Raw genomic sequence first — 22,531 nt, forward strand, 5'->3', positions numbered from 1 at the left:
TACCTGTGGAACTGTTCACCATGTTAGGTGCCATGCTGTAAGGAGGAGCTTGAGGGTTCATCAGGCTTGAGTTGTTGTTCATTGGCTGGGTGTAGGGAGAGCTGGATCCCATAATGCCGCTCTGATTGATGACAGGAAAACTGCCTTGCCTGAGTGAAGAGAAAGCACACACACGTGCACAAGCTCTTATTATGTTTCTTACTGCACAGGACACTTTGGTTAGTCACAGAATTCATACTTTAGCATTCACAAACACCTAAGGAAGAGGCAGCCAGTTAGTCTTTGCCTGCATGAGGAGGGGACCGATTTGTTGGGAGCTTATTACTGAATTAGTAATTAACATTTTGGGGCTCGTTCTACAATCCTAGCTACAATCAAGTACCATGCAGATCTTTAAATGGAAAATACATGTTAATTTAAAATGGACACAGCCTAATATTATATGAGGTTCAAGTCGTTGTGTTGCTGACATGTAGAAAGTGATGGAAGCACAGGAAAGAGAGAGAGAAGTGCTTGCCATTGGTATACGTAGAAGAAGACGAAGAAGCCAGGGCTAGATAGCTCTTAAAAAGAAAAGTTCTTTTGATTCCACTTTGCCTACCATACTACAAAAGCAAGCCATGAAGACAATGAAACAAAAATAAAAAAGCAACGGAAAGAGATGCAGTTACACAAACTGAGTGGAGCTCTAACACATTAATCCAAAATTGTTTTAATGGAGTCTTTGATGAAATCACAGAAATACCGCTCCTTGCTCTTCTACTTAATGCTTGCGTGGTCTACATCTGCCAATAACCCCACCCCATCCCAAGCAGGATAGGGAGGAGAAGAACAGACAATCTGCCCAGATGCTGTGCCACCTGCCTATCTTCTACTTGGATCATGTGGAGATAGAAGGGCCCTCTGAGGGGACATGGTTGAGCTGGGTTGGGGATATGTGGTTCAGTCAATTAAGGGCTGCTCCATTTTCTGGTCCTTCCTTCAGCTGGAGGTGTGTTGGCTGTCCTATCAGCCAGATGTCAGGTCTTCAGATGCTGCTTTGAAATGCAAGGTCAGTTTATAATAAGATCTCCCTCATTCACTACTGGCTGACCTGGCCTGTATAACCAGGACCTGAATGGGGGCAAGCAGAGAGTTAGGGGTGCCCACCTGGCTAGTTGGTTTAGCAACAGGTAAGATTTAGAAGGGGAAAGGGGAAGGGGAACTTCTGTGTAGTCAACAGGAAGTCAGTAGTAGTAGAAGAAGAGTTTGGATTTGGTATCCCGCTTTATCACTACCCAAAGGAGTCTCAAAGCGGCTCACAATCTCCTTTCCCTTCCTCCCCCACAACAAACACTCTGTGAGGTGAGTGGGGCTGAGAGACTTCAAAGAAGTGTGACTGGCCCAAGGTCACCCAGCAGCTGCATGTGGAGGAGCAGGGACGCGAACCTGGTTCACCAGATTACGAGTCCACCGCTCTTAACCACTACACCACACTGGCTCTCTTTGTCCTGGTTTCCTATGCAACTAACTGCAAATCTGGAATGTTTGAATCTTGTGCTGGGTGAATGGAACAGATTAGGGATTCTGTGAGCGTACCACATATCCCACTGCCTAGCAGCCTTCTTGTGTGAGCTGACAGAGCTGGTACTGAATGTTCTGGTGAGGCCTTCCAGGCTGTTGGTCCTGGAGGTAATAAATGTTCACACCAAGGCCATGAGATCTAGGGTGGGTCAAGACTTTATTACCATCATGGGCTGTCACAAAATGTGATTAGACCAACAGTTAAGAGGGTGTTCTGAGAGTGGGGAATCTTACATCTATTTCTTTGTCATGCTCAGACCTGCTGAGGATGACAGTGACTTTTCCCCTCTGCAAGAATGAAAACAATGAGGGTGGTCCAGCCCTGGAGCTTGATGAATCCTTATGGATTCCAGAGAACTTTGGGGGATTTCCTGGCTGAAATGAATAATGCTCCTATGGAATGAAGAGATGACCCGAATGGTTGACATGATCCCTCCCAAATGTCCTCCCTCACTTAGAAAAGCTTGGGTAGCTTCATGGTATACCCTAGAGTTGAGGATGATGAAGAAAGCTGGGAGATTACTTGAACACAAGCTGACATATGAAACTGATCACTAGTATGTGCTCATTCTCAATGGTACTCTGTGGCAGCAAAGATGAACACATATTTTCTCACTGCCTCCATTACATACTTTCACTTCTGTTTAGCAAAGCTTCTCTGGGTGGTCTATAGCATTCTAGCCCTAATAAGATTTTGGAATCACCAATTGCCTCCTGCATTTTGTTTGCAAAGCACGATAAATTTGCTTGCATCCACTATGATCTGGACTCCAGAGTTTTGGTAGGTCGACTTGAGGTGTCCAATGTGCTAATCTGGTCCAGTATTGTTGGATTAGTTCCAATTGATGCAGCTTGAGGATGTGAACAAGATGTTTGAGCAGATCTGTGAAACCACTTGCATGTTTGATCCTTGCCTTTCCTAGCTTATGAAATCTTGTATGGGCAGGATGACTGATTGGGCCAAGGTGATTAATGCCTTATTATGAGAAGAAGTGGTCCCAGGCTGCCTAAAAAAGGTTGTGGTGCAGATACTTCTGAAAAATCCTTATTTGCACCTGGAAAATCTGAATAATCATAAACCAACCGCAAAAGCCCCCTGCCTGGGCAAGAGCTCCAGGTCCAGGCTCTTTTGGGTTAGGATGATTCTCTGGTCCATTTCAGTTGAGGTTTAGGCCTGGATTTGGCACTGAGACTGCCTTGGATCACCCTGTATGATCACCTTTGTTAGGAGAGAGACAGTGGGTGAGTGATGTTGTTTATTTCCCTTTTCAGTATCCTCAACCATTGAATCCTTTTTAAATTGGGGAAGCTTTGCAGTGGTTCTGCTCCTATCTGGATAGCCAAATTCAGAAGATTATGCAGGAGATGAATAGTTTACAATGTGGTTCCACAGGATTCCAATATATCCCTCTGGGGTATAGGACTGCATGTATGATTGAGAAAATAAATATGCAATTTTTCTTTCTACTCTGTAAATGCAGTCAACATGTGCAACATGATATCCGTCGCCCCCCAAATACTTGTACCAATGTGAACATTGCAACTGAACATTCAGAGATAAACAGGAAACTATGTTTTTTATTGTTTTTAATGTTGGAGTAGGTAAAAATGTGTTCTAGTTAACACTAGGTTAAATTTGTTCTTGATACCCTGGGAACTTCCCAAGATGTAAAGAACATGTGGCATAAGCAAAGAGAATTCTTTCCAAGTCAGTTTTCTTCTTTGCTCTGTGGAAGGCAAACTTTCCTCATTTTCTGTAAAGAGGCAAAGGATTTCTTTTGATATGAAGGAGACAACTGACATACAATGCCATTCCCCTGACGAAGCTTGCAATGACTTGTAGGGAAAAATATTAAAAATGCACAGTTGTGCAATTCTCCAAAGGATAATGAGAAAGGGAGGGGAAAAAAGAAAAGGACCATTTGGCATAACTTTGAAAGACAGTCGTAAAATCTTTTCTTATGTAAATATTGTATCTTTTAAATTGTCCTAAAAACACAGGCAAAACTGTTATGCAGCAGGAGTCTAGGTTGACACAATCTCCTTGCCCTGTAACAAGAGGCCTGTTCTGCATTAAGTTGTGTGGCAAAGGCAAACCTTACATACAAAAACACAAACAGAAAACACATTACAGTATCTGAAAATGCTTGTTATCAAAAGGTGAGTGATCCTCATGTAAACTCAGATCTGGTTAACTCCGGCTTCCCCAACCTCGGCCCTCCAGATGTTTTGAGACTACAATTCCCATCATCCCTGACCACTGATCCTGCTAGCTAGGGATCATGGGAGTTGTAAGCCAAAAACATTTGGAGGGCTGAGGTTGAGGAAGCCTGAGTTAACTCAATGTAGCTCTTTGGAAATAACACTATAGTTTGCAATCATAGTTTCTAAGCAGGAGCAACAAACAATTTGACCTTTTGGATAAAATGGCAAGCTATGATTTGCTGAAAACCAGGTTGGGAAACTACCAATAGCAGCATGTGACATTATTGTTACATTTGTACAGCCCTTATGCAAATAGCTTTTCGGGTATATAAGGCTTTCAATGGATTAATATGAACTTCTTGGAAGGCTCCATGATAGCAGAAAAGCCTTTTAAAGAGAAATACACAGGCATTATCTTATTCCCATAGCTGGCCTGGCTGTTAGGCAGGGTGAGGCCACTGCCTCAGGTGGCAGAAGTCCCCCAAGTTTCATGCCTGCAGGTATACTGCTTGTCCCATTGTCTTGGCACTGCTTCTTCACCAGCCGTAGATGTGGTAGCGTGTGCAGAAGCAGCAGCAGCGGAGCAAGGCGGTACTTCCTGTTTCACCTCGAGTGGTGAAATGGGATGTGCTGCACCTGCTTACTCTAGTATGAATATACTGATACTGTTGATATGTTATGTGAATATCTCTCCCCCCAGACTGCTTCTTAAACAATGGGGCGCCATGTAAGGCAGAAAAGTTTATTCATCTGGTGATCCTATTTTTTTATTTCAGCTAAGAGACTGAAACTGCATGTCAAAGAAACAGGATATGGAGGTAGGATATCTATATAAAAGGACAATATTTCACAGGCACATTTAAAGAAAGAAATAGAGAAGCAAAGCTTTACTCAATGTGTAATAATATTATGAAACTACAATTCTGAAATAGACCATCATAAAGGCAATTTTATCTTCTGTACTCTATTTGGAGGGTTCACCAGTTCAAACCAAGGAGGCAGACATATACACAAAAAGAATATTTGAAAAATACAACCTAAATAACAGTGTACCACAAGCAGAAAATACGGGACATGTTATTGACAGCAATACTACTGATTTGTACAAGGCTAGAACAAGTTTAACACAACCTACTTACACAATTTGGGTACTGCATTAACAGATAAGAGAAATCTTAAGTGAAAGCTCCCAAAGTCCTCCTTGCAGCTGTGCCAGAAGAAAAGGGAGACTGCACAACCCTGAGGCTCACTGTGGCTTGTTTTTGTCACACTAAACTATGGTTTAGTGTGACATCTGACTGCACACAGTATCTCCCTACCCATGTCCTGGTAATCTGCCTGCTAGATTACCATGTCCTGGTAAACTGCCAACTGGATAACTACAATATATTAAAAGTAGGGCTGCCTCTTAAAAGGTTCAGGAGCTTCAATCGGTTACAGATGACAGAACTTTGATTAGCATAACTTATTCACTTCATATCTCTACCAGTGCTAAATTTTCCCCATTAACTGCTTTTCTGCTTCCAAGTCCAATTCAAAAGTGCAAGTACTGATTTTCAAAGCACAGAGGAACAGTCCCTTGTCATAAATCAGTCATGTAACACACAGGTAAATAAAATTATTTTTAATTTTTTAAAGGATAGATGTCTAAATTTTACATTTTGGGGCATATATTAAAAGCATGAATGTGGTATGTGCTGAACACACAGTAATCAAATGTCCTTTTTGATAGTGAATGGTCCAAGAAAATGGAGTGAGCTTAATGGCTTAGCAGGGCATGGCCACACTTCTCCCTGAGACAACTCCAACCACATTGGTCACCCATACAATTTAGAAGCTGTAAAAGCAGACCCCTATCCCAGAGGAAATCCAGTACCTACTCTCCCAACTATATTCACATTATGGTTAGGATCCTGTGAGTATAGAACAGTCTTCACCAACCTGGACTTCCAGATATTTTAGATGATAACTTGCGAGGGCAAAGTCTTCTGGATGGCACCAGGTTGGCAAAGTTTACTATAGAACAAAGCCAATCTCTTATCTGGAAGTTCCTAGGTAGCTGTATAGGACAGTGCTTTGAAGAGGAGTATTACTCTTGTTGTAGCAGCAACGGGTATTACCTTGATGTGTAATGCTCTGGTGCTAGCAAAGATGGAGGCAAAAGGAGGAACAGGGGCCCCACTACAACTATGAAAGAAAGACTAGGTCACAGAGGAAGAGATTCTACTGGTACAGGGACATGTCTGATTATTCTGATAAGATAAAATTGAGAGTCTGACATGCCAGATGTGGCTACATGCCAGATGTGAGTGGATGATGGCAAAATGGGTAGCAGAGCTCAAAGATGGGCATGGAAGTGACAAGAATCCTAGTTGGGAGTGCCTGGCAGCAGGTGAGAGTATGAAGGAGACCCAATAGCTGAGGAAAGATCACCAATTCCCATAGGCAAAATACAGGAGGAAGTGGTAGAAGAGCTTTTCCATGTTAATATTTAGTCAAAAGTGTTAAAATACGTAAGGCCTTCTTAAGACCAGAAATATCCAGGCATGAGGCACCTACAATCCTGCTCTCAACATATCTACATCATCTGACAATGTAAAATTCCAAATCTAACCTGCCCAATAGTTTGGATATAGATTTTGGTACTAATGTATTTTCTGCATGCCTATTATTTATAAACTGCATATACCACACTCTGCATACAATACAGAAGGAGGACCCAGGGCTTTTTTTCAGCTGGAACTCACCAGAACTCCATTCTGGCACCTCTCAGGTGGGCGCCATTGCCATTATAAGAGAACAAGGGAGGCATTTGTGGTAAGTTCTGGCACCTATTTTTCTAGAAAAATAGCATTGGAAGGACCTTTACATGAAATGGTAAGAGACCTACAATGTGTTTTATGCAAAAAATCTGATTTCAGATACAATAGAGCTCTAGAGGACTAAAGTGTCCTATGGCATAGCCTGTGACAGGCAGCTTCCAGGACTGAGGGCATGAAGGAATTTTATCTTTTCTTTCTGACTCACTGGTACTCTTGCTTTGAGTAGAACGATAACTGAATGTGACAAACTGTGCTACATCCATTCTACAGTATGAAGTAGAGTCCATTAAGAAAGAAGCTGAGATCACCAGACTCATTTTGATTAACCTCCAGGCCACTAAACACCAATAAATATGTTGCACAGCAAGTGCTAAATATATTTATATATGCTTAAGGTCATAGCATTATTTGTTGGTTACTGGAGTTAAGGGGAGAAAGGGAGGAATGTTTCTGTCACTGCTGTTTCAACTGAAGGGCTATTTGCTCCACTCTTTCTGAAAGCTTGAAAAGAACTTGATAATATGCCTTTAGTCTCTCCTCTGCACCCTAAACTCCATTGGTATGTGAAGTTAAATTAATATTAGTTGTTGAGATTTTAAAAACCAGTTTCTAAACCAATTGTGGCATTTACAGATGAAAGCCTAACCATTCACCTGGGAAACAAATTCACTTATAATACTTGAAAGATGTTAATACTGAGGCCTATTGAATCCTGATTCTGTAGCATTAGCTACCCATCCCAACTTAGTGTCATCTGCAAATCATCTTATCATCCCCTCAAGTCCTTCACCCAAGTTGTTTATAAAGACATTTAACAACAACGAGTCCAGGACAGAACCTTGCAACACACCACTTGCCACTTTCCCCCAGGGTGACGAGGAACCATTAGTGAGCACTCTTTTGAGTTAGGTCAACCAGCTACCAATCCACCTAACAGTTACCTCATTCTGCCCACATTTGACCAGCTTCTCCCCAAGAATATCATGGGGGACTCTATCAAAACCCTTAGTGAAATCAAGGTACGTTACTCCTGGGTACATTCCCCTGCTCCTCCAACCTTTTAACTCTCTCTCTATATAAAAAAAACGAGATTTGTCTGGCATGACTTGTTTATGAGAAACCCAATTTCCAGTCACCAGTGCCATCCTAGGGTCTTTGGCAAGCACACCCCCAGCACTGCATTACAAGTCAACAGTCCCCTTTGTATATTACATTGACAGTGTGGGGGTTGCGCCCACCCAGCTCCTATTCACACAGCGGAGGTAATATGAGAAGACCTAGCTGACATGCATAGAAGCTATGCTTCAGCTTTTCCCCAAACACTAGTGCAGGGGTCTGCAACCCGCGGCTCCGGAGCCGCATGTGGCTCTTTTACACCTTTGCTGCGGCTCCGGGGCAGATACTAGCAAGGAGAGGAGGTGCATTGTGCGCCCCGACACTCCCCACTGTGGCGGGTGCTGTACTGGCTGTGACGTCGCATGCGTTAGTCATACACCGTCCCGACGTCACCTTCCCGCCTGCTGTCAGATCACGGCTCCGGAGATATATTTGTTTTAAATGTCGCAGTGGTTTTGCGGCTCCCAGTTTTTCCCCCCTTCGGAAACGGGTCCAAGTGGCTCTTTTTGTCTTAAAGGTTGCAGACCCCTGCACTAGTGCTACCCTCTCTTGGAAACTGGGTTAACCTAGGAATGCGGAGTAGCTGCAGCATTGTCCAGGACTCCTTGCATTATTCGAGTGGTGCAAGGAGGAAATGTGCTAAAGTACCACAATCCTAGGATGACATAAGATAGGGGCCTACAGTGCACAGAGTTCTAAAGATGCTATTGCCCTGCACATGCCTATTGCCACACGTGATGCTGCTGCCAGGAAATCAGCATGACCTACATCCTGGGACAGCTATAACAGTCGGACCACAGTTAATTCACATCAAGCAGCTAAGCTACTCAGAAGGTCAAAAATAATAACTAAAAAACATACTTCTTGAAAGGAAGTACAGTATCAGAGACTAACCTTTTGGTGCCTGCATGTGTGCCTTAACTTTTGTTATTCTCTGTAGCCTATCAGGATAGTATTTGCTCCGTCTCTTTCTTGTCCTACTGCTTGAAATGTTTAGCTTGTGCCAGCTTCACCAAAGAATTGGATCGCAGCATCTCAAGAGGGTAATTTGTGTTAACATTTAAGCAGGGGTGTTTTTGAAAAACATTGACACCCTGCAAGGGCGCCCCACTTGATTACAAACCATGAAAATGACTGTTAGGATGCGCTCACAAATCAGTGTACTGACCAAATTGCCCTGTGCTTTATCTGCGCCAGGTCTGCCACATGACAATATTTCCTCTCTCTTTTAAATGTCAAAGGATGATTTGAAGGGTTGTTATTTAAACACACTGACCTGCACAATAACCAGAAGTACTTTATTTAAATCTTTCTTGAGCTGGGTCTCGCCATAAAAAGCTTATAATCTGTCATACCCTGACATCAAATGGGCTATTATAATGAGAGCAATTCAGGGGGTGAGATCTGCAAACATATTTTCCTCCTGGGATTCTCTTACGCTCTCTCGCACGTATAATTTTGCTATGGCATTACTTGCTTGCCACAACATGAGCTTCCAAGGAAGATATTGCTATCAAAGAAAGCAGTGGAGTGCAAGAGTTTATGACTGTGTGCAAGAGAGAGAGAGAATGGAGAAGAAGAGGACGAACTCTCACTCTGTTAACTACAATGCTATCAGAAAGTAAATATGAATTGTAAGAACTGATTTTCTTAAGAACAGAATGCTTGTTTAAAATATATCAGAACAGGCATGCAAGCAAGCAATGAAGCCAGAGCTAAATGCGCCCTCTAATGCGCTCATGAAGCCCCTGCATGGCCTCATGATACAGATGTATATGCAGCTGCCTCCTGGAGACTCAGACCGTTGGGCCATCTATCAAATGAATATTGTCTAACACAGCAGTTCTCTTGGGCTGCATGCAGAGTTATTTTCTCATACCTGCTACCTGAGATGCTTTAACTGAAGATGCTGGAGGCTGAACCTGGTCTTATGCAGATAAAGCATGCACACTTCCATTGAGCTAGAGAGGAGACAGCAGCATGTGCACATCCCTTTGGACATGGGAAAGCTGCCCACTAACACTGAAATGAAGCCCTGTGTATGCACTTCGGGAACTCCTGCGCCTGCAAGAGGATCAAAGCATTACGGCGTACCGTAGCTGGTTTGCCTGACAGCAGGTGTGATAGATGTAGATGCTACTATGACATTCAAGTTAGAGCTACGCTTGACAGCATGTAAACAGAATTAACCTGGAGCAGGTGGCTTAGTGACCATGCACCGAAGAAATGTGCACTAATTTGCGGTTGTAATGAAAATAAATAAGGCACAGCAGCTTCTCTCAGACTACTTCTGACAATCCAAATATATTTATTATTTTTATTTATTAAATTTATATACCGCCCTTCGTCACAAGCTATAAATAAAATACAGGATTAAAACAACAAGTTTTAAAACAAAAACTACAAAGCAATACCTTCCCTTTGCCTGTGCAGCATGAACTAAGCATTGTGCATACGGGGATGTGCTCTTCAATGCAGACAGTAATGAATCCGCCAGATATTATCCCCGCTCCCAAAGCACCCAGTGCTTCCTGGCTCATAGGATGGGTGAACCAGACCAAGCTAGTTCAAATTTGGTGAAACACTGTCGCAAATCTAATGTCAAGAATGTTCATTTATGGATCACTAGCACCACACAAAATAATAGTAATAATGATAACAACAATAATAGGAGATTATTATTGTTGTTATTATATACCCTCCACCAGCAGGTCCCTGAGCGGGTCACAACAATTTAAAATTCAGAATTTAAAAACCATTTCAATTGGCCTATAGTAACAGCAACAGGGTGTGTTCTGAAAACGCACATCTCAAGTGTAAATAATAATAATAATAAAATTTCTATTTGATCATTTTTTATAGAAAAATTAGTTTAGTTTAGGCAAGGGGTGAGTTCAGTCAGTGAAATGTGAAGCTAAGCTCACAGGCACGTATTTTTATTATTCAATTCTCAAGGAATTAAAGAAGTGTTTTCATTAAGGAAATGTACATTTTTTGTGAGTTTTTACCATTGTCCTATTTCTCATATCAGTAGTCATACAATTCAAATGGATTTATTGCATTGTTTGTGGTTGGCCACTGTGATCTCAGCACACTGGAAAAAAAACACTATACAAACACTTGTGATCTGTTCATGCCAGCATGTCAAAGACTCAAATATTTTCAGAGTAAATTTTAGTTGGCTGCCAACACAGCAAACACAATAGAATTGATGCAGTGACATGGAAAGGAAAACGCTACCCTAAATACCTAAAAGTTGCAGAAACACAGCCCAGCTGTGTATTCTTTCACTTGTTTGGTAGTTAGTAATGCAGGCTGTTTGGTCTGCTGTACAGCTATGCAAGGGGTAGCATCACAATAATCCCGTCAAGCAGGTTAGATTGAGGCTATAAATCATAAATCATAAGTAACTCTGGAGTCAAATCCCCCTTCTTCACGGAATGAAGGACTCCAGCTCAGAAGCGTTAAGAGAACCACAGTCTTCTCTGCTCTATTTAAATAAAGAGGCTCATCTCACAGAAGGAGTAGCTAGCTAGTAAGACAGGGCTGCAACTCCCATTTAAGGCTAAGACTAAGGATGACTGCTGCTGTAATAACAAAGTCTGAGCCCTGTTCTTATGGAGAGTCCAGCTGAAGCCCTGCATTTAGCTGTTCAGGGTTCAATTGAAGCCTCTACTATGCACTCCTGAGGCCATCTCTCAAAAACAGAACATACAAGCGAGCTTTATGGACAAAGAAGGGTTTTATCCCAGGTTTCCTGCAATCAAACCCAGTGTTCTGGCAGGATACTTCAGTGGCTACAACTACTACAACAGTAACATATAAACAGAGAGCAGACTTATTCCCCCCCCCCCTTAGTTACAAGACACACAAGACAAAGTGGAGGGTTCCTCTAGATCAGGGCAGTCTAACCTTTCATGTCAAATGGGCTGCAAGAGTACTTTGACACAGAACCTGCGGGTCACACACTGCACTGGGGAGCGGGGGGTGGGGAGAGCCCAAAATTTGGCATACAACCCGCCCCTCATGTTGCCTTACCTCATATAAAGTTGCCTAAGCTAGTGGCTAGGAAATTAAGAGCTAAATTTGTGGCTCAACTCATTCAGAGTTATTTCTGTTTTGTTATGGCTTATAGCTAAAAATAAAATAAAACTATTACCTTCCTACCTAGCATACAAATCTGAAACAAGATGTTTTAAAAACATTGTTAGAATAGAAAACAAATCAAAATAAGCGATCATGCTGCTATATCTAAAACTCCATGTATTTTTAGGTGCTAAAACTGCCTTATGGCATTTTCTTGAACTTCATAATGTATTCTGTAAAAAAAAGAAAAAGAAAGAACAAAAGAGATGTTCCAGAAACAGAAAGGAAAGTTCCAGCTGGAAGAAAATAGTTTGGTATTTTTGGTAAGGGAAAGGCGTGGGTTATATTAAAAAAAATAAAAAAATCCCATGAATTTTGCTTGCTGTTCAGCTGAAAAACAAAATAGCAACTAGGATATATATTTTATCTTTAATTCGAAAGTCACTTACAACTACAGGAATCAATCCACCCATTAATGAATTGAAGCCAGCTTTGAGGCAAAGAGGAGCAGCTGTTTAACAGTTCATAGTAACACTATGCAATCACTTAGGCCAAGAAGCAAACTCCATTTCATCCAACTGAGTCTACGAGGGGATTTGTTTTTGGAAGCTGAAACATAGCTGCTCTGATTGGAAGTTATTGCTTGGGTATCCAAGCAATACTAATGGATGTATTTCAGTTTTATTTACTAAGATCCCTTGGATCACTAAATATGAAAATACTAGGATGAGGATTCAGTGTAAAGGAAGAACCACTGTAAGACCTGGTAGCTAGCTGCACACTTTAATAGGAATGACTAACAGTCCTTTGTATTATCTCTGATTTGTTACTGAATTATTGTTTTGTGATATTTTACTGTGCTTTGATATTGTTGCTAGCTGCTCTGGTAGGGGCATAACAAAAACAAAAACAGTAATTAATTATAGAAATTAGGATGCTGCTGCACCTAACATGAAACACGCTCCACACATCTTGCTTCTTTCATTACCAGCAGGGAAAGTTTTACACCAACGTTCCACAGGACACTAAATTCGATACTGTGAGTCGGATTTGTTCTAAAGATAACACTTCCAATTCCTCCAAATGAGGCTGAAAAATAAATAAATCACTACCTTAGTTTAGTTTATTGTGGGGAATTCACAACTGGCAGTCTTACATCTACAAATGTCCTGGCTTGCATACATATACAAACGTGGATGGGAATATTAACCTTCTTGTTATGCACAGCAGCTGCAAGTAGAGAAATCATCATATCTCAGCTCAGAGGGAAGGCTAAAAACAAAGACCAACCCCAGACTTCAAAACACAGGAAGAGATAAAATTAAAAAGAGGATTTATGGTGCTGCTTCAACCCCTTCTGCTGTATAAGATGTGAATGCCACGAGTGTGCTTTTAAACATTATTATAATTTTAAATCAAGCTTTCAAGATCAAATGGGTTAAACATACAGACAATGCAGTAGCAGTTCAGCATGCTCTGTGTGAATATTTAAATTTGCTACGGGGAAATCCAGCCCTACCAAGAATTATTATTTTTTACTTAAGCATTTTGACTTCTGAAATCTTTTGCCCTGTTTTCTCCTGCTTGACACTTTAATGCATCATGCCTGTTAACTGTATTTCCTTGCCAGTGGCTCCTAGTCCATCAGCAGTCTTGCATGCTCAAGGCTCTGGAGGAAATATGGAGAAAATGCTTTGCTAGCACTAGCAATATGAAAAATGAATTACAAATACAGAGATAGCACTGGAAAATGCTGATGGAGGACTCAGCTGCATGTAAAAGATTATATGTATTCAGACTCATGCAGTTTGCATTGCTAAGAGAACCTATATTCTGAACCCATCCATACGAAGAACAACACAGTTATTCTGGATTTAAAGGTAAAGGTAAAGGTAAAGGTACCCCTGCCCGAACGGGCCAGTCTTGACAGACTCTGGGGTTTGTGCGCCCATCTCACTCAAGAGGCCGGGGGCCAGCGCTGTCCGAAGACACTTCCGGGTCACGTGGCCAGCGTGACAACGCTGCTCTGGCGAGCCAGCGCAGCACACGGAAACGCCGTTTACCTTCCCGCTGGTAAGCGGTACCTATTTATCTACTTGCCCCCGGGGGTGCTTTCGAACTGCTAGGTGGGCAGGCGCTGGGACCGAGCAGCGGGAGCGCACCCCGCCGCGGGGATTCGAACCGCCGACCTTTCGATCGGCAAGCCCTAGGCGCTGAGGCTTTAGCCCACAGCGCCACCCGCGTCCCTGTAGTACAGTAGTACAAATCCAAAAAGAATATGCTACTTGGTTCCCCCCCCTTTTATCATCTGAATTGAACTTCACCAAAGCAGAAACAACCATATCCCCCACTTCATTGACTCTGCCATGTTAAGTCACAACCATTTTGGTCACTGGCCTGTGTAACACAGGCAGCAAAAGAGAACCCACCCCAGGTTCTCTCAGTGCTTCACAGAAACGTAATATTCACATGATGGCCATATATGAGTATAGCCAGTGGTCAACAAAAGAGGTTTTAGGACTCTCTCAAGGCAAATCTTTAAAAATGTAGTATAAACCCCGACAACTGGGAAACACTGGCCTGCGAGCGCGCCAATTGGAGAACAGCCTTTACCAGCTTTGAATACGCTTGAACTCAGGATGAAAGGGAGAAACGTGCTACGAGGAAGGCACACTTGGCAAACCCTCACCATGATCAACTCCCACCCAGAAACCTATGTCCCCATTGTGGAAAGATGTGTGGATCCAGAACTGGCCTCCACAGTCACTTACGGACCCACTGTTAAAACCGTGTTTATGGAAGACAATCTTACTCAGCTACGAGTGATCGCCAAATAAAGAGATTTTCATCAGGTGCATTAAGTAGACTGACGGCCTGACATGATAAAAAGTCAGCTTTACTCAAAAGTAAGTGTCACTGGTATGCATGACATACCAAGCCAATCCTTGCCTTAGAGACCACATGAAGATGCAAGCTCTGAAAGGAACTTGCAGCCACAAGACTCCTCCCCTGCACCAAGCCAAACTTCAGTTTAGCATATCATCCAAACCAAGATTCATGGTTAATCTCTCTCCTCACTAACCATGAGATGTAACCAAAGTTTGTTCTTGGTTACAGTTTGTGGTTAGTGTGGAGAGAGATTAAACACGAGCGAGCCCTATTTCAGATTACACACTAAACCAAACTTGGACTTCAGAATGTGGCGGGCAACAAAAAGGACCAGGGAAAAGCCAAGTAGCTGTGGGTTTCACTAAATCAAAGTCTGGTTTAGCAAGTTATGCAAACCAGGCCAATTATTTCAATGCACCTCAATTGCAAATAAGTGCACACACTATTGAACCCAGATAGTGCAGTACAGGCTGAGAATGCAGCGGGTTTACGAAGAATGAAGTAAACTGAAACATAACACAATTAAAATTATTATTGTCTATTGCAGTTCATGATACTATGAAAGACTGAGCCTTAGATCCAGATAAGTGTGAGGTTCCATTTGCTCAAATATGAGATGTTTTAATCTACCTTCCAGTGGCAATCCCTGCTCTATCTGAAGGATTAACGTTCTGCATGTTCAGCAGACATCAAAATGAGCCATGACCACTGTGTACAAAGAGGAACACTTTAGTGCAAGCTTAGATTCCTCTCTATCCAAGGCTTAGTGTCTTAGGTGGTAGAGTATCAAGGAATCCAAAGGCCAAATAAATTCTCTTTGCAACTGTGCATTTCCTTTTGACAAAATTACAGCATTAATTGACAGCTCTAATATAGGGTCTAGCATAGGAAATTCCGGCTCTTATGTCCTGCAAGTCGAGTCAGCCAATATAAGTGTTGGCCATGTAATATGCAAGGGTGGCTTCTCACGGAAGCTGTTTTTGACTGTGCCCATAGGGGGCCCTTCTGACATGCATTTAGTAAGTTTGTTTGATTGATTTATATACCAAGGTCTCAGGGCAGCACACAAAATTAAAACATATTTTAAAAAGTTCCAGATAAAGAGAAAAGAAGCCCTCATTCAGCATCTGAGCAAAAATTTGCAATATTCAGACGCTTATGAGTTTTCACATGGTGACCTGACCACTAATTGCTGATATGTCTCAACTAGCCAACTAGTACTTCCAAACTTTAAAATGAAGTGCCTACCCCCCCTTTATTAAGAGAAGGAACAAACAACATTCTGAGCATTCACATTAAAACATTTTTGTACCAATTGCCTGAACTATAATTGGGGTGGTGGTAGCATGGCGTAAAGTGAAATTCCTTCTGTAAAAACCTCCTCTTGTACACATCACAACGCACAATAGTTTGGGCCAAACCTATGACATATGAAAAAAATATAGTATTTTCTGCAATACTACATTTGTCCAGTCTGGACTGTGATGAATATCTGTTTTCCTCACACTTAAAACTGGGTTTGCATATTTGAATACCATACCAATTCCTGCAAATTTTGTATATGTAGCATATTTTACTATATATACAGGTAAGTGTCGGAAAGCATTAGTCATTTCACTTAAGACACTTGGCAATACCCTGACATCCAACATAGCCGGCAGCTACTTTCTGGTGGAGTGGAATCACTTAACGTATTACCAGAAATTACCTACAGTGACACATTTGGACATGTATCTTTATGCTTGATGGCAGGAAGGCAGCGCTAATTATAAATAAATAAAATTTGTGTCTATGGTACCTTTTTGTAACCTGCCCTGGGACCACTCAGTGAAGGGTGAGCTAGAACCACAAATAATAAATACCTGAATCTGTGAATCTCTTCTTAGGTCTCCTTGTATTCAAAAAGAAAACAGGGAAACAAGAACTAACACAGGAATGCATATGGCTTTAACTCTCCCCCTCCTTTACTTCTCTAGCAGTTTCAAGATAAACACAAAGGAAGTGAACTAAAGCTGTGTGTCCCCTTTGTGCTCACTGATTTGCTACGGAGAAAGCTATAGCATTTTGTGCCAGCAGACTGTATCCCCCTTCCATTTCAACAAACAGACCCCAAAAAGATGTAAGCCTCCCACTGCTTGAAGGCCTTTATTAAATACACACCATCAAATACACTCCTTTTTCGAAGTGTTACAAGCTACAATGTGTGTGCTCAGCAGCGTCTATCAGAACCCATATGTCTCAACTTGGGCACCCATCAAGAGACATTCAAAATTGGAAACCCCTTAAAATTTAATCCCAAGTTTATTTGTTGCCTTTATTACTTCTTCATATCCAACCCGTTGAGGAAGTCTGAAGCTCAGTTGTTGTTGCCATCCTTCATTTTTATAGTGCACTCACTGTATCCTTCCATGGTAATTGCAGAGATTTGTCACATGTGAGCATACTCTCCTTATCCATAATATACAGCTTCTGAAAGTCTTGGCCAGGACAAAAACAAGAAAAGGGAAAAGGAAAGTGATTTAACTCTTTATGGCTTCCTGCTTTTTCAGGGTTATTTGCTGATCTCCAAGAATGGTATTACTCTTTGGCACCAAGTCCAAACCACACTAGAGAGAGGCTTGTCTGAATAGTAGTGAATATAGTGTTCCTACATAATATTCCATCTGGGTTATTAAAACAAAAAATAGTTACCATTCAAGAGGGTAACTACTTCTTCTGTAGAGATGTTGGAATGATGTTGCTTCTAAAAGTCTTAGGCTGCAATCCTAACCCTCCTTACCAGGGAGTAAGGCCTACTCAATTCAGTAAGAGTACTTCTGAGTAGCCATTGTTAGGATTGCACTATTAACCTTTCTTTTTAATTAGAAGGGTAGCATTCTGCACCAGAATACAGGATATTATAACCGATTGAATCCCTGATCTTGATTGTTCAAGTTCTGCTTAGCAGGCATTGATTTTCTGCCTCAGCAGAAGTGAGCTTGCTCTGATGCATGCCATTTAAATTCATTTTACACAGTTGTTTAATGTGACTTGGCACAGCAAAGCCAAACTAGCTTTCTGTGTCTAAATAAGATTCCTAAATTTCTAAGAGCATTTCTTGTGGTTTAGAAAAAAAGAAATCTGTGCTTTCAACACTGGGATCATGTTACAGTTTAGTATATGACTTGGAAGCCATCAAAAGCGTTTCATAAAACTACCTCCCACCCAACTCACTTTTAAGCAAGTTCAACACTTCATTCATTCCAAGGAACTTTGAGGGAGGTGGATTGCACTCTCTTATTTTATTTTAATCAAGGCACCAAAGATCAGTATTTTGTTTCAATTGCCAATGACATTCGAACACTACAGGCTTCCCCTTCAAAACTAATGATGTGGTAGAAAAGCACCGTGCGTGTTCACTCTCTGTGACATTTATAAGTGTGTTGTTCTAGGGTTTTTTGTTTTTGAAAACAACAACTACCTATCACGGCCCAGTTCACAAGTACTATGTACATGAGCTGGAACAAGCCCAAGCAAATTATTGGGCTCATAAACTTTGCCTTTCCTCCTCCTCCTTCTATGCAGCTGGGGAAAATATGTGTTTATTTTTGGTTACAGAGAATCCTGGTTTGTTGTTGTGTACAAACTAAACATCATAGTTTTAAACAAACTCTGATCGGTTTCAAAACAAGCCAACTTCAAATTACGGGTTATGTAGCTGGCATGTTTTAACACCCCAGAATTTGTTTCAAACCACAGTCTCTGATTCATATATAACAAGCCAAAATTCTGTGAAACCAGAAGTAGACACTAGTGGTCATGTGAAAGGAGACGAGGGGGGCAAATGTGCCTAAGGCTTTGCTTGGGCTTGTTCCAGTTCATGCTTGGAGTGCCAAACCACTGCTTACTGTTACGTTCAAATGCATGTAGATGCTGACCAAAATGTTAACTTGACTATCAGAAATCTTAAGTAAAAGGAACTATAAACTTTCACAGTGTTAGAGTCCTAATAGTTTGCTTCATTTTTTTCAGGGGTGCCACACAAGTCTTTTAAATATTTCATGTTAGCAAAATCAGGACTCACTGGTTTCCCTGCATCCAGAGAAGAATACGGCAACTTTGGGGTTTTCCAGTTGGCCAGTGATAGCAGTAATTTGACTGGGTGTGTATTACTTCTGAAAATTTTGAACTGAATGGTGGGAGCACTTTCACAGACACATAATCTTTTTAAAAAAGAGTAGGGAAATACTGATGAAAACACAATTAACTGGAACAAAATCCCCCATAGTTCAGGCAATTTCATACTAGACACCTCAAGTTTTAAACCCCTTGGCAGAAGTGTTAGCAGGCTGTCACCCTTTCATAAATTGTTTAAATTATGATAGCATGGAAACTTTTATAAGCCCCATTACTAACTACTGCCATTGCTTCTGCAATCAGTTTCATAAATACATAGCGTATTTTTGGGGAGAAGCTTAATGTGATGATAACAACAAGACAGCCATGGTAATTTCAGTGTCTCATGATTCTGCTCCTAGACAACAACGACAAAAAAATGGAGGAAGGGACAAGTAATGGTGCAGAAAAACACAAGATTTAATTTATTTGCAGCCAATGGAGATCTTCATTTCCCTCTCAGGCATGAAGGAAACAGAGCCATGCCACAAGCCATGCAGTGTGGGTGACATGCAGTTTTTTGTTTGTCTTTTTAAAAATCATATCTGACATAGTTAGTAAAAACAAAAAAGCAAATTCCTTTTCAGATGCAAGCATTATACTTGATCTGGGGTGTCTTCAATAGCCAAATGGCATATAACATTTAGGAGAAAAAACCCTGTCAAGATCCCACAGCAAGTCCAGTTTACATGGCTACCTACCCGTACTGGTCAGGCTGATGCATCATGGGAGCCTGAGTGCTGCCATAGTTGGGGTGCTGTGAAGAAAACATGGGGCGTCCGCCAGCCCCAGACTGGCTGGGATAAGCAGGCGACCTAATGTATGGTGGCCTAAAGCAGAACAAAAGAACAGCTTCTTTGGATTTGTATTGGATCACAAGCATGAACCACCTCGTCAGCTACAATCCTTCCATACTGAAGCATGTAGGATTCTTACTGTTGGGCAAATAGCCATATAGCTTTCCATTAGGAACCAAGGAGAAAAATGCTGTGCTTCCAAACCTCTTGGATAAAAAGGGATTCATCCCACAAGTTGCTTCCTAATGTTCCTTTTGCAATTAAGGACTAATGACTTCATAATCTTCCTACAGGTGTTAGATTACCTGGGGCGCACAATGTGATGAAGAGGTTTTGAAATGTTGTGTTTTGATTATGGAGATACAGCAACTGAAAAGTCTACAAAATAGATTTGAGAGTTAGGCTTCAAGTGGGAAAGCAATCTACGGGTATTATGTTTGTGTTTAAATCAAATATGAAATACTTTATCCAAATTCATAATGTGAATTGCAACCATGAACTCTATTTTACTGGCAATTATTAATGTTTAAAATTAATTATATTTTTTCTTACAACACTTGCTTTTATGTTTGTAAAATACCAATTGCTCAAAGCAAAACAAAAAAAAATGCATAAAACCTGTTGATCTACTGAATTTCACAGGAGCCCAGGTGAGTAATTTAGAAAGGTAATGTGATTTTATCCTATTAAAATAGTAGTATTTTGGGGTTTTTAAAAGATGTTTTAGGTCTCCCTAATCCTCCATAGTACAAACAAGTTGTGTATACCTTTTCCTTTATATGCATAATAGACATAAAAACATCTGGAGTAATTAGTGCGTAAGGTCATCAATGGTATATTATATAACCAAATGCAATGTATATGCCTGTAGAAATGTGTAGAAATATGTATTTTATATATGCATGCACTTAATATACACATGCATATAGATCCATCTTGCAAAACAATAATAAAATTCATTTTTCTGCTGGGGAAAAGTCTATTTCAACACTATGAAACAGAGAAACACAACACGATCTCAAGAAACGTGAGAGCATGTGATCCCCATGGCTGCCATGGGCAGTACAAGGGAAGATGCTATTTGCATTTCCACAGGTTTTTAGAACTGCAGGCACATACTGCAATCCAGTAACCAGGTATTCTCCTTTAAGGGTCTTGGAGATATCATCCCAGGGATAGTAGGCTGCACATATTAGCCCTGGAGTATAAATTTATGGTGCTACCTCAAGACCTGAGGAAGGTGCTTCCTGTACTGCAAAAACCACAAGACTAGAGATTAATAATCCATATTTCAGTCTCCACCTCAGAACAGCAGTTATAAATTAGATATTCTGGTTAGCTTTAAAAAGGGTGGCCCCTGCCCACAACTGCTCATATCCATTGGCGAATGGGTTTTGAAAATGTTCTGGAGACTTCAAATGCCCAAGAGACAACAATGATCCCAGTAATGGGGCTTCTTTCCACCCTCCTTTCCCGAACAATTCATGCCACACCTGTGTGTACTAAATTTACCGTTTTAGAATTGCAGGGGTTAATTGTAGGGATTTTACTTTTTACATCATATTAAAACTGTGGGACTTCCTGTTCTAAATACTTATATTCATAGATATAAATCATGCCTTGAAATGGTAAACACCTGCCACTGTCATTTGGGTTTCTTTTAACAATTATACCGTTTTGTCCTTTGCACAAACCTCCTTTACTTTATAAGCAAGTACATTTGAAATGGTTTTGGATCCTTTCCTTTGGACTCATACCTGCTCTGGGCGGAGTTTGCGGCAGCCTGCATCACTGCTGCAGCCGCCTCCTGTGCCTTACGGTTCACAGTCGGCATGGGTGGTCCCATCCCTGGGCCTCCCTGCTGAGACATGCCTGGAGAATTGGGGGTCATACTGCTCATATTTCCAGGAAACGGTCTGCTCTGCATCCCAGCTGATGGCATTCGTCCCAGGGGTATGGTACCACAAGGCTGGCCTGGCCCTTGTCCATGCATCTGGCTGCTGGCATTTATACCCATACCAGGTCCTGGGCCACTGTAACTCGTGTTGGTCACTCCAGAGTACGTTGGCTGTCTGGAGTAGTTTCCTAGACAAAACAATGTAACAGAGGAAAATAAAGTTACAACCTTGGATTCAGAGAAACAGCTTGCTGGAAAATCTTGTTCAATGAAGTAACCCAAACAGTGCAAGACAGAAATGGAGGATTCCCTATCTATTATCCAATACTGGTGTTCTGCAGATACGGATTTCTGAAAGTGGTGGACTTGCCTCACTAAGGAGATGTGGTGGACAGGAGAAGGAAGCATTTTTTGGGAGGTGGGGGCTGCAGCTGCATAATCATCCTGCAACACCAGGAGCAGGGTTGAAACGAGTGGGGAAGTAGAAACATGGGGGTGAAACAAGGAAGGACCTTAAGAAAATCTAGCTAGGGTGAGTACTGTGCATTGCAGGCTGTGGTGGCATTTCTTCCTTGTTGCTCCTACACTTTGAAAAAGTGTTCCCATTAAGCAGAATTTTCACTGAAATGCAAACATTAGATCCCTTCCCCCTCATTCTCCACATTCTAGAATAAGAAACATAGAACATATATAATTCCTTCCCCGTGCCCTTTGTACATTAACAAATAAAGCTCTAGATTGGTATTGGCATAGTATCTTCATAATAGGTTCATATGCAAGCCCGGTTACATCATGTCTATTTCTTTTCCTTCTTCCGTACACTTTTAACTCAGTCATGCCTTACAAATTCTATCTTGTGATTTTAAAGGAAATTAAATACAGTGGTGCCTCGCAAGACGAAATTAATTCGTTCCGTGAGTTTTGTTGTCTTGCGATTTTTTTTGTCTTGCGAAAAGTTTTGGAAAAGCTTCAAAAATCACCAAAGTCTTCAAAAACCTCAA

At 41.3% G+C, this 22,531-nt stretch overlaps 1 protein-coding gene across 14 annotated transcripts in view; it reads right to left on the bottom strand.

Moving 5' to 3' along the window:
• ARID1B (AT-rich interaction domain 1B) overlaps positions 1-22,531 on the bottom strand; it is a 355,979-nt gene that overhangs the window by 46,784 nt on the left and 286,664 nt on the right. For 9 of the 14 annotated variants that reach the window (XM_082215164.1, XM_082215169.1, XM_082215163.1 and 6 more), the window contains 3 exons: positions 21,391-21,718; positions 19,538-19,666; positions 4-149 (listed from right to left, as the gene is read on the bottom strand). In XM_082215164.1, the coding sequence (XP_082071290.1) occupies positions 4-149; positions 19,538-19,666; positions 21,391-21,718 (603 nt within the window). The remainder of the gene's footprint in view (positions 1-3; positions 150-19,537; positions 19,667-21,390; positions 21,719-22,531) is intronic. The other 5 variants (XM_082215159.1, XM_082215158.1, XM_082215168.1 and 2 more) reach the window with 1 other exon arrangement.

Source organism: Podarcis vaucheri (assembly GCF_965113315.1).
Source record: "Podarcis vaucheri genome assembly, chromosome: 3".
NCBI classification, from domain to species: domain Eukaryota; kingdom Metazoa; phylum Chordata; class Lepidosauria; order Squamata; family Lacertidae; genus Podarcis; species Podarcis vaucheri.